Below are 16,406 nucleotides of genomic sequence, written 5' to 3'. Positions count from 1 at the left end.
CATCAAAGTATATTTCAAAAACTAAATAGTCTTTAATTGTTATACCGAAAAAAAATTATTTCTTGGAAATAAGTAAATTAATGACTCAAAAAAAAGCCATTCTTAACACAAGTCGGTAACATCTTGAATCAATGTTATCGCCTATCTTAAACCAAGAGACAAAAATTCTTGAAAGAAATATATCTATATCTAGTTTCAAGAGTTCAAATTTTGAAGAAAAAAAGTTTCTTGAATCAAGATTGTTTTTCTATCAGTGTACATTCATTCGCTCGGTGAGATGAATCATTTATTTATATAATCGATTTGGAACCGGTTTAGACTGGAACAATAAATTTTAATTATACCCCTGATAGCCAGCGCTTTCTCAGTAAGTGTTGACTTCCAGCAGTTACGGTTAATTTATACATCAAGTTGGCGGTAATTCTTCTTTCAACAACAGTTGTAAGCAAATTGACGGAAATCTACGGCCGCAACTTGAATACAAGTTAACAATCAAACTTGTAGTTAAATTTCCTTTCAACTTTACTACAATTTGACTGAAATACTTGTACAGCAAGTTTTGACGTCTATTTGCAGAGTAAGTTATAGGTAACTAATAGGTAATCGCTCGCTTTGCCAACTCTTTCCGTCAAGTTTGCTTCAAATTGCGGACGTAGATTGACAGTAAGTTATAGGTAAGGTGGCTATCAGGGACAAAACATGTTTTGATGGGTGTGATGTTGACTTATTTAACGACCTGATAACGATAAAGTAGATGCCTAATGGTAATTAAAAATACGTTTAATCAACTGAATATAAAATTTTTTTTTAGCTAGGAGATGTATAAAAGCGCTTCCACATTTGCTGTCCCTAATAATTTTCTTGGCGTTATGCTGAAAAAAAAGTTTTCTGCTCTGCACGATACAATATTGCTACTGTTACGATCCACGCTTGCTATCCAGAAGAGTGTGAGGTTAGGAAAACTGTATACTAACGGAAACAATAGTATCGTATCAGAATTGAAGGGTTATCAAGTAATTTTGGGATCAATGTTACATCAATGTTAATCTAAACAAACTATATCTGTCTGACCTTTCCGAAATCTTGTTTGACGTAACTGTTCAAAAATAATCGAAAAGAAACAGAATAATTTTTGAATTTCAACAGAAGAAAAACTTTTTTGCGCGCGTTGAGGGTAAAATTTCAAGGTCGCGTCACAATAATAATAATATGAGCGTCACATTAAAAGACGCATATATGTACGGAGTCAGAGAGAAAAAGATAAAGATATAAAGGAATTCTATACTTTTACACTATAAAAATGTTATTTTCATGTGTACATGCGTTGTATTTTAGATTGTAGGTACACTGCTCTTAAATGTTATTATTATTATGTATTTTATAACCTCGTGTTTGTTTATACGGTTTTATTAACATTTTTATTCAGATATTTTAATATTTGACACCATCAATTAACTTTTTTTATGAAAAATTTAGTCTGCAATTAAATAATAATCCTAACATGTCAACAACTAAATACGGAACCACAATAGATACCATTTTTACACGATATTTAGAAAATATTGAAACAAGAACTTATGTTTCATATTTTAGTTACCATAAGGCTTTAGTGACAACCAAATCATTACAAATACCATCAAATGATGTTGTACATATTGAAGAAATAAATTAAAAGAATATGTGACATAAATAGTGTAAATTTTCCTCATTTAATCCTTTCAATACTATATATGCATAAAGCCTTTATGTACCTGTCTTTGATATCTATTAACTATTAATTAATGAATTATAAATTGAGTTTGCCAGAGAAGTTTCACTTTTAACATGTGTACTCTGTACACACGCTCTTTTTTTTTCTAACAACAATAATCAGAAATTATTAACTATATTTTTTTCTTTGTTACTGGAACAGTAACCGGATCTACGCGCCGATAACCTCTGATATTTTCGCCGATATTGTTCTCACTACATGGCCTCCTGAGGTTGGGGATTTCCTTTTCATGCCTTCTATCACTTTGACTTCAATAATCAATCAGTAGTGAATTTACTGTTGAGTTAAAAGTACGTGTTCACCACGGTTAAACAAATGGATTTCGCAAAATTAAAGAAATTAATTGTAGTGGAATTTAATAGTGGAACAGAAAATTCCGAGTTCATTTATGTTCCTCGCACTTGGATAACTAGTTATTCTGGAAGGAACGTGGCTGTTTTATTACCACAAGGAGAAGAATCTCTATTAGAACTAGATCCTGCTGTCTTTAACACGCTTCCATTATGTAGCTGGCCGCAATTTGAAGGAACAATGATCTACGAAACTGGTTAGAGTGCATTTTTTAACTTGAATTTAATTTTTTTCACTTTTCTGTATATTAACTTCTGGTTTATTTGCAGATAGTGTTGAAGAAGCACAGCAGATAATAAATTTGAAAAATAATGGTGTAAAAGACGCAAACGAAATAATGAGCAGTTGTGCAGCAGTCGTCACCTCGGTAATTAAAGACATTGGTGACCAACTTCAAAAGGGGAATCAAAATGGGTTAGTTACGCTTTCTGGTGTGACAAACAGATTAAGTGCCATCACTATGCTTGAAATCATTCAGCCGGTAGTCAATAATTTAGATCGTTACATTACCGACGTCATTAGAATCAACAGGAGCTGCCCAGTGATCAACGAAAAGCTTGAGACTACTAACCGGACTAACTTGGAGAATATACTACGGCTGAAGACGTTCTCCAACAACTATTCAGAATTTTTTCGGAGTGTTATGGACCGGCATATTAACAGCATTATTGCGAATATGAAGTCAGCATCTCCATCGGCGGATGATGCGATGATGCAAAACGTCAAGATTTTAAATGAACTTATGAGTACCTTCATAGTAGTGTTGTGTGTTATGAACGGTAACATTAATTAGGTTAAAATATTATTATTAGTCAGAATGTCTTTAATACTGTAAGAAAATTAATGTAAGAATCGTATTAGTAATGTATTTAGATTGAGGTAATAAATATATTATCAACGTGCCATGTTTTGTTGTTACTTATCCAATTCTAAACGTATGTTATATCTGGTTGTCTTATCAACTGCAGTCAGCTAACCACTTAAGTTGTGCGAACAAATAAGCTATTAATCTGTTTGATAAAGCAATAATAAACAGTTTTATAATTAACTGCGCAAAGTCGTTTCACTCGTCATTTATGTTAATGGGTTGATAATGATACTCATTTAACAAACAAGTCGGAAGATATTAGTCACAAGTCAATAAACAGTTGTATCATTCTTCGTGACTCCATCGATGCAAAGGATTTAAATTGATCGTAATATCTTTCAACAAAGCACTTAAAAAAGATCCCGTCTGACAACTTTAATGCATTAGATCTCGTTTTACGATCAAAACATTTTGGCATGAAATAGACTGTTGGTAATGAATAATGTTTTTGAACCAGTAAGGTGTCCATAAATTTGGCTTCCGAAAAACGATAATTTTGTAAAATTTCAACTAAGATCCTTTATAAAACCAAATAAGAAAATTATTCAAACCAAAGTGCGTGTCGTCATGAAACGCTAATGACCTCGACGATCGACTAGCCACGGAAGTTCATTACGTTCTCATTAATATCGCTTCTACTACGGCAGCTCACCAGTATTGCTCGTCACGTTCGAGGGCGTGGACGCACTACTATTCAGATATATTTTCCCCCTCTGGTTGACTCTTGTAGATATAAAAACGACGTTAAATATAGTTCACGGTAATCATTGTTCTACACGCGAAGAGAACGAACGTGTACTACTAGGAAATAATTGAATTAGTATTATTTTAGTAATTTTATGACAAAATATGACTTTTGTAGATTGATACGGTATTGACATTGCCATCGAGAGACAGATTCGTCAAAATGAAGGTAAGAATCGCTTGTTTGCAATCTAAGAAACCAATTTGTTTCTCATATAACTCAGTTTTACGTTGATGCGGTTCGACGAAGCAAGTTCAAGGCCATATGGACGGAAAAACACTGGTGTGTCATTCGTTTGGCCTCAATAAGAATTGTTATTGTGACTGAAGTACATATTCTTATTTTTTTAGGTAAATATTGCCGACAAGTACCGGTACGTGGTGGTACAATTTTTGCAGTTACCGTATTCAGATATTGGTGACTACGTTTGTATACCTAGCTCTTGGATACGGATTCGAAGAGTGACAGATATGTCTATAGTTGCATATCCTGAGGAACCTCCATTGATAACTAGAATGCGAATTATAAATTGTGATGAACCTTCGAAAAAATGGAAACTCTATATGGCAATCATAAAATTTGAAACATGTGAGTATTTTTTTGGATGGTCGATCATGAATAAATTGACTTATAAATAAGTCAGCGTATTGAAATGTGACGCAAGCAGTAACTCATTAATAACTTGATTAGATAATTATGTTGTATTTCTTTCAGGCTCCTATAAGGATGCTTATGAGTACATCTTGGATAAAATTCATAATGCTGCTAGGAATAGATATTTGGCCATGATAAGAGCCGGTAGGTATTTACATTGTTGTTATCCACGGGAATTTACTTTTATAATTCTTATCTTTGATGATAATTAAACTATTTTTTCAGGTTGTAAACGTATGCCAGCAACAGCAACTAACCGATACAATCCGTGGCTAAAAACAATTAATTTGTTAAATCCTCAATCAAAGAAGAATATTAATAAACTGAAAGTAGTAGATAAAGTGAGACAAAGTGGTACGATTTTAAATCCAAGTGAGTGTCCTGAACATTTCAACGCAGAATCGAGAACACTAACTTCATTGAAACTAACGGGCTCCGTTTCTTTTGAAAGCACTGTGATTAAGGAAAACTGTAAAAAAGAACATGAAAATCAAGCCTCTGGTGACGTTCGATCAAGTTCTGACGATTTGTTACTCAGATATCCTTATATTCAGCGAAAACCAGAAAAGGATAAAGGACCCCAAGTTAATAGTCCGGGGACTTGCTCTCGAAGCACGGAAAAAGCTCTTCATTCTGTAAAGTGTTCTCCAGCGTTTTTAAACCAAATCTGTAACTATACCCTGGATCCAGAAGAAAACCAACTATTATCAAGTTATCGCGAACATTTGCATCACATTGCATTGACTCAAGGAACACCAGACAACAGGGTTCCGAATCTACGAACGTTTACTCTTGATTTTCCAGAACCTCTGATCCAGGATCTGAATATCGGATCCGATACTTCGTTTGATATTCAAAACCCTACCAACGACGTTAACCAGTTCAGTCAACTAGAGATTCCAAGGTCATCGTCGGTTATTCAAGAGCTTCCACAAGTTTTGCCGGATCAGAAGACACCTGACCATTCTTCAGAAGTGGAGTGTGCTACTTCTGAACCTACTACCTATAGTGAGATGACGAGTGCTTCAGATGAATCGATTGCCTATTCAAATATAGCGGTGCATCAGGATTCAACTGTAGAAGACATGGTCGTTGACGAATTGACTGAGGTAAGTTGTATTGAACAGAATGTCTTCTCTAGATTTGAAGCAGAGAATGAATCCTCTGGTAATCCAAAAGCTCTGGAAGAACTAAATCATTCAAAGCAGACCGTAGAGAGTTGTGTGGAGAAAGGATTACCGACGATTGAATCAGTTATGTCGATAGAAGTATCGTCCATGCAAAATGTTGATGATGATGATGAACAAAGTAACTCTTCAGAACTAAATTCGGACGAAATAACAGATACTAGTCCGAAATCTCATGAACAAATAAACCAATCAGCTGTTTCTCTATTAAACAAGACAGATGTCTGGGCGGATAAAATACTAGATCTTTTTCAAAAAATGAAAATCAACTTTTCAGAAACCTGTCAGATCGCTCATGATTTGTACAAATCATTAGCTGAATCCCAGAAAGTAATTGACTCTATAGTAACTACATCAGAAAATTTGCGAGCATCGAAGAAAGGCAAAGTTGTTGTAGTGACGTCTGAAGACGTTACGATGGAGGTTCCACAAGCAGCTGAAGTAAATCAAGCTGAGAGGAAAGAGGAAGAAAACCTTGATGTCAATATGGAGGAAGACAAAAAGAAAGATAACGATGTGGACTCTAAAAGTAGCGAAAATGATGATGATTGTGGTGGAGGTGTCAAAGATGTGAAAGTTCAGGATAGAGATAATGAGGTTCCAAAAACAACTCGTGGCAACATTCGGACCTTTGTATTACCTCCGGAATATGATCCACATGACACCAGATGGACACTAAAGTACCGTGAGAATGTTCCGGAACTTAATCTGGTAGAACTTGTTCCTGGAAGCAATGTATATATAAATTCTATAAAACTAGCGCATTGCATACGATCTTCAAAAGATAGTAAAGCGTTAGCTCGAAGGTTATTAGAGGAAATATTTACTCAGAGCGCGTTGAGTATTTGTTCACTTACAGGCGTCAGAGCTAACGCTTTTGATATAAGTGGCACGAATGTCAGGCCTGGGTTGGATGTAAATGCAAGAATAGCTATATTAACGTTCGTTGAAAAGCATACTTTAAAAAAAAAGTGGGGTGCGTTTGACTCACAGAGTGTTACTAACACCTTACGTAGCAAAATTCAGGATATAAGAGCTAGACATGCTAAAATCGCGTGAAACTATTTTCTAGATAGATAATTTTTGTCCAAATAATCGATTGAATCGGTCATGCTTTCGATTATTTATTGTTCCTATAGTATAAGTTGAATTTAGAACACTAAAAATATATGCATATGTACGCTATTGTTACTGTTTCTTTTGTTCTACTAAACCCTGTATGTTAGACCCTACTTAGGAGACCATATCTGTGTCTCCGTCCATAAAGAATGTTAATCTATTAAAAGGTACTTGGAAATAATTAATTCCCGCTGCGCATTGTTTGTTAATACGAAAATATGATGAAAATTCCACAACTAATGACTCTGACACTTTAAGAACACTTTAAGAACATATCGATAGCACACCAAGCGATATGATTCCATTCCAAAGGTCAGCGACGATAACCACTCATCTTTGTTGCTCCATAACCTAGAATACCTAAATATAAACATGTTTCCTTGAGCAGCACAAAAATACTGATCAACAACCACTCGATAACAGTAATTGTCCTAATATTTTTTAATAGGTGTTAAATGGTGTTATGGTCTCAACTTTTCTATCAACACGAATCCATTACCATCAATTTAAGATAAAAAACAAAGTGAAAAGATTGTTTAAATCATCAAACTGTAATCATAAATGTCTTATCGTATCATTTATAACAAAAACTGATTGTAGATCCAGCTAGATGGAGCTGTGAATAAAAAAGCGGAAAGTTAATAGTTTTCAGTGTCCCATATCTGAAACGAGCTGTTTATGACTGCGTGGGCGGGGTTATTCTTTGAAAAACATCAATTGTGTGAAATAAATTTATTTTGATTGACGCTGGCGTTTACAACGGCGACGTTAAATAAATTCATACGTGTTTATATTATGGTAATAAATGCTCGCGATACATTATGAACAGTTGAGTGAACAAAAGCGCTTACAATACTTGACACATTCTAAAGATTTAATTACTTTAGTTACAAATACGCAAAAGTTGAAACAATTTAAGTTCGTAATATACGTCTAAAGTTCTACGTTAGTGACTAATTCCTAGTGCGTCATAACTATCGTTCTAATACTATCTAGACGCCAGCCAAACGGGATGCTCACGTAAGCTTCGTCGTATCATTTAGGAATCCGGTATAATTTATTTTGAACTACTTTTTAGTAAATGAGGTATGAGTTTACAAATCTTAAGTCGGACGATTCTAATTGGTAATTTATTAGCCGTTACTTTTTAGTAAATGAGGTATGAGTTTACAAATCTTAAGCTTTTTAAATAGTGAATAAAAATGATGAACAACTCTATGACCCTCGGCACTGGGGCGTGATCTGGTAGATATTGCTCAGAAACTACCAAGTCCAGTTACTTTCAAGTTTAGGAATCTCCCTGGTAGCGCGAAAGCTCTAGCTGACTGTTCTTCAGAGACCATACAATTGGGACTATTGCTAGTCTGAGTTGACTAGGATGAGCTTTGATGTCGAAAAATACACAAAAATTCATTGCTTTTGCACCAAAATAAATAAAAAATTTGTAGTACTCAATTTTAATGCGTCCTCACTACTATGTAGTCATAAATTTGTTTTGATATGAATTTCATTTTGATATGCATATCTAAGGACACTTTAAGAACCTGTCGATAGCACACCAAGCGATATGATTCCATTCCAAAGGTCAGCGACGATAACCACTCATCTTTGTTGCTCCATAACCTAGAATACCTAAATATAAACATGTTTTCTTGAGCAGATAGTTTTCTCTCTTAGGTGGTGTTTTCTGTCGTGGTTTCATTCTTGTCAGCCAGACTAGATCTAAGCACGATGAGTCTGTCCTAGAAGTTCGTCGCTGGAGATCTTAAAGAGGTCTCTCTACGTCAGACCGGAATGATAAATGTGTCACTAAAATGTGACCTACCTCATGGCGAAAGAGCTGCCGTTATCAATTGATCTTATCATTTGTAGGTATTTAAATTCACCAACACAATATGTTTATTTACATACATGCTTGCAAATCAATCTTAGATCTAGTTTTCACGTAAGCGTTCCACGATGTACTTCTGAAGAGCTTTAGCTGTTTCTTTGATAACTGGATATAGCTGGCCAGATACCCTCTCTGTTACCAAGCATGGTCCTTGCGATTTAGCGTGCCAAGACTGTCGCTTAACGTCAACGTTATTATTGTTGGTGATTGACGACTTGTAGTCTTGTAGAGAGGAAATTACTTTTCGCTGCTTGACATCAGTATAGACGTTGGTCATAAGGCGTTTTCGATTTGCAGAATCGCTAACTGCGTTGGGCGCCAGTTGCTGGTTATCCATATTGCATTTCATTGCGCTACGTCACTACCTTGCTAAACAAGTTGCTTGATACACTGAATAATGTAAAATTAGTCTTATCAAACCGTATGCCTGTACCAGCATGTTTATGTGTTATCAATCCCGCACTAAGCGTTTATATAGGCTACATTAATTGCTTTTCAAAGACACGAATTTGAGCGCCACTTAGAACGATCACACCACTTGGACAGACTTCAATTTAGATATCAGATGCTCATAACAGGTCGCAGATGCTCATAACAGGTCGCAGATGCTCATAACAGGAACGCATTTCAATGCCATCTAACGTCGAAGGCTAAATATCACGCAATCGTGTATTCCTCAACGAACACGTTTTATCACGTTATCACACTTCCTCTTATTGCGTCTTATTGATTTGTACACCATTATATAATTTTTCAAAAAATACGCGTCTTTCCGTTGATGGATGATAAGTAACACTATTCTTAACATTGGCCTCTTCAACGTTATCGAAAAATGATGTAAGCTCGTTCGCGAACTGGGTTACTGGTACATAGCAACGAGTATGATAGTTTAGTGTTATCCTTATTGATACAGGTAAAGAAGATACAATTTATTGTCTTAATTGGAAATCGAAATTATAAATTGTTTCAGAATTAAATGCATAGCGAAAGATGCTTCTCTTTAGAAATATTTTAACAATTAACAGACAATATATGTGGGGCTTACCAGCCAATCAATCTCAAGTGCTCAAGCTACTCGAATGAGGCTAGCGGCGGGTGTTCAAATTTGCGAGACAGTTTTTTTTGCGAGACAATTATTAATTAAAAACATACCTATTAACATCCACCCCCATCTTTTCTAGTATAGTTAACTCTCAACTCTAGCAGGATGACCCACAAGTATTATTGATCCACATAAACTCAGTGCAATGAACGCATGGTATGTAAAGTCCGTAGTACTCCTTCAGCTCTGGCACTTCATCATCGTCGTCTACTCGTCGCATCCAAGGGTGTTCTTCGTGATACCGCAGTCGTGCCGATATTCCTTCAATGCGGGCTGAGTAGGTTGTAAACTTTTGGATGCTCTGGTGATGTTGTGCAATCATTTTGCACATAAAAATTTCCAAACTGTTCATTCCAAAGCTTAACCACTCTTTAGGTATAAGACAAGATTCTGTGAGTTACATATGGCATTTTTATGTACTTCGTGTAGCAATAGAGTAGGACCGCAGTGAGACTAATTTCAGAATTCAAGATTATCTGCTTTTTATAATCGACGTCTCAATACTTTAGTCGTATTTGATCTTCATTAAACCGTCAATTTGAAATAAACAGCTGTGTGAATATTTTCTCACTTCTGACTACTGAAAAACTTGTTATTTAACATCAGAATGTTTTTCTCGAGAGGTCACCTTAAAAATACATTAACCCTGATTGTCATTTATAAATAAATATGTGGTCGCGTTTACTGTCGTTGCATGTTAACAACGCACTTATACCATTTCAATTGAAGTTTTAGTACAATAAATAATAATTTCCGACACAAAAAAAAAATGCTCTAATAATACTTTATAAAGTTCTTTAACGGTTCATATTCAACTAACGCAACTCTCGCTTATCTGGCTTTATTTGTTTTACAGACATAAACAAGATAACATGGCTAAGTGAATAATAACCTATTTATTGCGAGGTCAAGCATGCCTCCGAGATCCACTTAGCACGTCAAACTACTGTGATTCTTTCAAAATAGTTGGGTTAAGTCTTATTTTGACGAATGTATTTTTAGGACCCCTGACATTTATATCTTAATTACTTTTGCATTCTATATAAGCGCCAGTCGTATGCTTCAAAAAACCATATCGAGCTGTATTCCGTGACAATCGTCAGTACAAATAATGGCTCCGAAGATATTCAGTGTGGTCAAGCTTTCCGGAGTCTTGGAGCCAGACAGAAATTCCTACGTGATTGTTCCGACGTCGTGGATCAACAGCAAGGATGATGGTTCCGTGACAATTCCTTACCCATCAGCAGACCAATTGGAGGTTGGATTTAAAAGGATAATCACCAGGCAAGCAGCGCTAGCCGAATGGAATGAGTACCAGGGTGTCGTCGAACGTGAAGCAGGTAATCCTCTTGATCATTCCTCTACTTTTCTGACTTAATTTTCGTATGTAGTGAATTTTTACAGGCTAGCCTAATGTGGTTCAGAGTGTAAAGGCAATTCAAGATCTTTTACTACCTAAGCCTCTATTTGTTTAGTTAATTCCCACCTTGTCTGCCTTTTTGTTGCGGCGTAGACCGACTTGTGCTTTTTGTATCACATTCGTCCTGTTCCTCAACACTTTCTGGGCTCTTGGAACAATGACATAGAAAAACCACAGAGAAAACCCTTATCAGTACAGTTTTGAGCAGAGCCTCCGGTAACCGATAAGAATTTCTTCTTTATCAACTATCGGAACATTAGCCCCCTCTCTTAGCGTGAATGTTATAATGACTAGAAATTTGAATAGCGCGCGACGCGCGCGCCTTATTTTTGACCAATAAGGATTCAGGTCCCATTTTTTTGCGAGTTTCAACTATTGACTAACTTCACACTCTCATGTATTTTTTTTTGTAGGGATTCTTCGTTATTTTTTCGATGCATCTAACTTACTCCGGGACGTTTAATCTATCATGATGACGACTATACAGGTTAAACTATTTCCTTCAGATAATTAAAATTCGAATTCAAATTATTTCAGATACTTATGAAGCTGGTATGCTGTACGTGAAGCGCAGAGACAGCACGCCTTTGGACGAAGAACTTTTGATGCTCTGGACTCGCATCTGTCTCCTATACATAGAACAGCTAGGACGTTTTCATCCTGCTGTTATGATCTTCAAAATTTGGTCGCGTATTTGGAACTAAAGATGTTCCTACACAATCGTTTGTGCTACAATTGTTGTAAAATAAAGTGAGTTATTAAAGAGCATTTTATTTACTTGAAGTTTTTCTCTATTAAAAACGATCAGTCTCAGTACCAGTGAGCTTTATTAAGTTATTATGATAAGTAAAAGTGATTATAGCAATTCTTAACACAAATTAACATCGCTTGATATAATTCTAGACGGAGCGCATTATTTTCTTTGGACTATCTCTACATGAAAATTCTTAATTACACGCTTTAATCTCAGCATTGGTGAAAGTAAGCTTGAAACTATGACTATTACATTAATTAAACTAACTAATACTGACGGGAGATGCGGCATGTAAATTAAAATCGAAAAGACAGGTAGGTTTCATGGATCGCCAATTATTCTCACACGATCTAAAGAACGTGGTATCTCAATACTGACCTATACTTTACTCTCCAAGCAAAGTTATCTAATACGTCATCTAATTAATGTGCGTTGACCAGTTATATTATATAAATCGAACAAACCTTGATAAACTCGTGAGCGATGGGCGTGTGACTAATGTGATTCGAATGAGTTTCCCTTTGAATAGTTGCTATGTCCACTACAACACGTGTTTGGTCGCTAATAATAAATTATTTCTTAGTCAGAACGATTCGGCGCCACACTTTCTGCCGCATTGATTTAAATATCCCATAATTATGGCCATTAAACGGCAGTTTACCAAAATGAATTCATATATACTATTATATATATTTTTAACGTTATTGCTATAAATGTTATTTGCTCCTATAATCAATGCTCGGAAGATCAAAAGCTCGGTGTGTTTAATATATCAGCCGGCTTAGTAATTTTTTCGTAGTATGTATTTACGTGCTATCATTAGCAGCAGATTTTTGACGTCAGTCGAAACAATGACAATTATGATGAAAGTGGTAGACAGCTGGATAAAAGCTCTAGTTCATTAAATTAAAAAGTTTATTCGATTATGAAAGGCTAAGAATAGTTTATGGTTTCTTTCATAGATGTTTGTAGAAAGACTTTGTTTTCATGCAAACAGACTTTTTTGCGTTTCAATTTGCCCTAAAACTGATTATCGATCTGACCTTCAAGTAAGCAAAACAAACAAAATCTTTTTTCAAGAGGGTTGATAGAGCTTTCAGTTGACTAAGCGACCTGTCCAGGTGACACACGTATGTTACTCATTATTAGCCGGAATATAGGATGACAACAGTAACAAAAATAATGCGTTTCTTTAATCAGTTAGGATGTGTTGGGTTCAAGGATTCGAAAGAATCTAACAAAGACAGTGATTTGAAAACTGGTTATTTTGGTGATCCGGGGGTTTCTGGTGATTTTGAGTACCTACGAACGCGCCGTAGGTGGTCACGAATTCTATTCACATCCAAGACTGAAGAATCAAGTTTCTACGGAGGTATAGCACTGAAGCTGCTGGTCAGTCAAGGAAAATGTGACCTTAAAATCTGCGATCTGTCTTGTTGTCATAGTAAGTAGAAAGCATCTTCTTGTCAATCTTATATTGTTAAGCGAAGCGTTAGATAGTTCTTATCAAATTTAGGAGAGAGTCTTAAAATAATTAGCTTATTTTTTGTCGCTGATATCTATAACGCAGGCTTAATTAGGTTGCGTGTTCACGGTCGGTACTACGTATGCAAATCGCGTTCAACGCTTCCGAATGTAAACAAGTAAGCACGTTAGGTGAATGATAGATCGCTTTACTGACATTTCGGACAATGAAGACATTTAACCAATTGGTGTTTTGATGCTTGTTAACTACCAGTATATATTAAGAGTCGTTAAATCATGTGTTGATTTTATAAAAACGGCGCAGCTGCCTAAATTCAATGTAACGCGTAAAAAAGTAATTAAGTATCGTTTAAAATAAAAGTCCCTCAGTCATTAGCTTCGAAAATATTTATTTAATTATGTAAATATGAATAATGGAGCGTGATTAAACGTAGATTAAAAATACATTGTTATTAAAAACAAAGGAAAAACCAGGTCACATTCTGTTACAATAAATACAAGCTACAAAAATAGAGTAGTATTTTTTAGGGTCTGGCTTTTCTGCGTAATCACATGCTTTTCTTAACCATAAACTGTTATTATACTTTTCTAAATGAGATGTAACGCCATCTGCATAAACCCGAAAACCTTCAGTTCTTTGGTTGGTATGATAGTGATCAGAGTGAAGTTTCCATATAGCGCACTCCAAGTGATTGAGCGCCTGCCACTCGCGAGGAACCACGTAGATGTTTTTATGAGTCGTGGCACTGAGAATAAAAAAAAATGTTTTAAAAAACATTGAAGGTCTTGCGAGTCTGATAGTTGGTAGTACTCACGTGTTTCTACATGTGTAGCAGGACATTTTTATTCGTCTTGTTATTGAGGAGTCTCTCAAGATAGAGGTACGAACGCGTTTCAGTCAACAACGTAACTCTATGGTGGAAGCGAAGACTGAGGTATATAAAGAGACTGAACTACTTAGATTTAACAATTGAAGATGTGAGTACATCATACGGGCGAATTAAAAAGGTCATAAAGAGGCGTCACACTCAAGACAATTGTTTATTGATTGTCGATTATGTAAATGATTGCTATTGAGGTTGATTTGGATACTCTATCAGGACTAAAACTTATTCTAAACTGTTTTATTCGTTTACCTTAAAACTAGGGCGCGGAACAGTAGACACAAGGAACAAAGACAGCAAGGTAAATTTTTTTATCTGGTTTTTGGGTCGAATCAAATTCCTTTCGGGCCCATAGGTAGCCAGAGTAATGCTTGAAGTAAGCCTTTATTCCTGCTCGTGTGAGTGGGAGGCCTTCACATTTTTGATATTTACGGTAGTAAAATCTCATTTCGTTGAACAGAATGTACTCTAAGTCTTGACACTCCAGCCACTGGCGAGGGACCAAGTAGATTTGTTTGTGGGCCGTTTCGCTGGAACAATAAATAAATCATAAGTGCAAGATACTTGGGCATTATACTTTACAGCATAACCATGATTTGCTAGTGGCACTCACAATTTTGGACAATAATCGGAGGGCATCTTAAAGCAAACGTTAACTCTCCAGCAGCTTTTGCTGAGCGCATTTAATTACAGTAACTAGAACAGCTCAAAAACCGTAGCGTGACTCTTCGCTATGTAACACAAACTGAAACGTGCCGATAACGGAAATTGAATGACATATCCAGCGGACATCAGCCAGGATGCTGCAAGTATCAGTTTACGAGTGTTATCAGCAGACATGAAGCAATCGACAATTAGGTACCATTTAGTATTGTGTTATTATTTTTGATAGGGGATATCACTGGGTTAACTGACTGATAGATTCTTTCATGAAGTTTAGATCTTTAAGTAGCATGGCACGTTCCTAAAAGAGCAGAAAAGTCAGTGAGTTAAACAAAAATCATCTGGGCGTTGAAATATTGACGTAGATTGAAAAAAAAACACTCACGCTTCTGGAAAAATGCAAGAGACGAATATAGCGATGTAGTCGTTGTGATAAGGACAGGTTCTAGCGTCATTACACCGTTTCAGCCAAATATGATTCTGATGAGGCTCCAACACTGCTGCTACACCTTCCACGCAAACTACAATACCCTCAATTTTCTTTTTTCTGTAAAAATTACGTAAAATCGCCAACTTGATGGCAAATCAAAGAGCATTAATTAACACCAAGTTCCACTCAATTGGAACGTATACAATGTGATGATTTAACATATTACGGTTAGCTGAGTATAGTCGTGACGGAATCAACCGTATTACTATGCTTTATTGAATTATATATTTTATATGTCCAAGCATATATAAGCAAGGTTTATTGATCTTGAGATGAAAATTCGAGTGGCACTAAAAACAATTGATGTTCAGTTGAAAATGATCATCTCGAGAGTATAAATTGTGATGCAAGTGTCAGGGTAACAATCAGTCTCCACTTGACGAAAGTTCTAATCATAAGTGTTTGCTCAATCAACAATCAATGTTGTTTATACTAGACGTTAAGTCGTATACAGCCCATCTGAAAAATTTACCTCGTTTGATCCAAGTTCCTCTGAATACTTTCTGTTTCCAGATATGCCGTCAATAATTAAAGAGGAGAAAACAGTCGTGGTTGTTCGAACGTTTTATAGTGAAAGCTGCGAAATGGCTGATCGCAAGGCATCTAGATGTCGGCCGGAAAAATCGAAGGAAGCCTCTGGAAATGTGGTTTCAAGATTTTTTCGGCGCTCAAGTCCAACATAGAGCTACCGTGGTGCCGGAATTTCAGGATCCAGTTCTAGCTCCTCCACTCACATTTCAGAATCTAGAAGAAAATATTCCTCAGCTATTGTGAATTCGTCTTGTGAGGAAGAGCGTTCTAAAAAGCTAACTAAATCGAATTTAAATCAGCCAGGGTTTATTTCTTCAAGCAATAGCCGTCTTTCTTATTCAACACCACCTTGGATTTCTCCAGCATTATCGTACCAATCGCTAAACCAAGATAAGCAGGCCACGGAACTTAAGCTTCTATCGCAGTTGAAGACGAACTTTGAGGAAACCACCAACATTCTTGGAAATTACATATCCCTGCTGGATTATAAA

At 36.0% G+C, this 16,406-nt stretch overlaps 3 protein-coding genes across 3 annotated transcripts; all 3 read left to right on the top strand.

Moving 5' to 3' along the window:
* Nucleotides 1–131: 131 nt before the first annotated feature.
* LOC141526770 (uncharacterized) lies at nucleotides 132–4,173 on the top strand. The gene is made up of 2 exons (XM_074241853.1): nucleotides 132–2,318; nucleotides 2,392–4,173. Exons 1-2 carry the CDS (start codon nucleotides 2,087–2,089, stop codon nucleotides 2,913–2,915), a joined length of 756 nt encoding a protein of 251 aa, XP_074097954.1. The 5' UTR covers nucleotides 132–2,086; the 3' UTR covers nucleotides 2,916–4,173.
* Nucleotides 4,174–4,195: 22 nt separating this feature from the next.
* LOC141526768 (uncharacterized) lies at nucleotides 4,196–7,758 on the top strand. Its single transcript, XM_074241852.1, has 3 exons — nucleotides 4,196–4,323; nucleotides 4,450–4,533; nucleotides 4,615–7,758. Exons 1-3 carry the CDS (start codon nucleotides 4,206–4,208, stop codon nucleotides 6,633–6,635), a joined length of 2,223 nt encoding a protein of 740 aa, XP_074097953.1. The 5' UTR covers nucleotides 4,196–4,205; the 3' UTR covers nucleotides 6,636–7,758.
* Nucleotides 7,759–9,864: 2,106 nt separating this feature from the next.
* LOC141526633 (uncharacterized) lies at nucleotides 9,865–12,474 on the top strand. The gene is made up of 2 exons (XM_074241681.1): nucleotides 9,865–11,028; nucleotides 11,646–12,474. Exons 1-2 carry the CDS (start codon nucleotides 10,800–10,802, stop codon nucleotides 11,810–11,812), a joined length of 396 nt encoding a protein of 131 aa, XP_074097782.1. The 5' UTR covers nucleotides 9,865–10,799; the 3' UTR covers nucleotides 11,813–12,474.
* The last annotated feature ends 3,932 nt before the right edge of the window (nucleotides 12,475–16,406 follow it).

The sequence above is a fragment of the Cotesia typhae genome, unplaced genomic scaffold (assembly GCF_013202065.1).
Source record: "Cotesia typhae breed Kobodo isofemale line unplaced genomic scaffold, CoteBio_Ctyphae contig_36, whole genome shotgun sequence".
NCBI lineage: Eukaryota > Metazoa > Arthropoda > Insecta > Hymenoptera > Braconidae > Cotesia > Cotesia typhae.
This window is presented reverse-complemented; position numbering and strand designations above follow the sequence as displayed.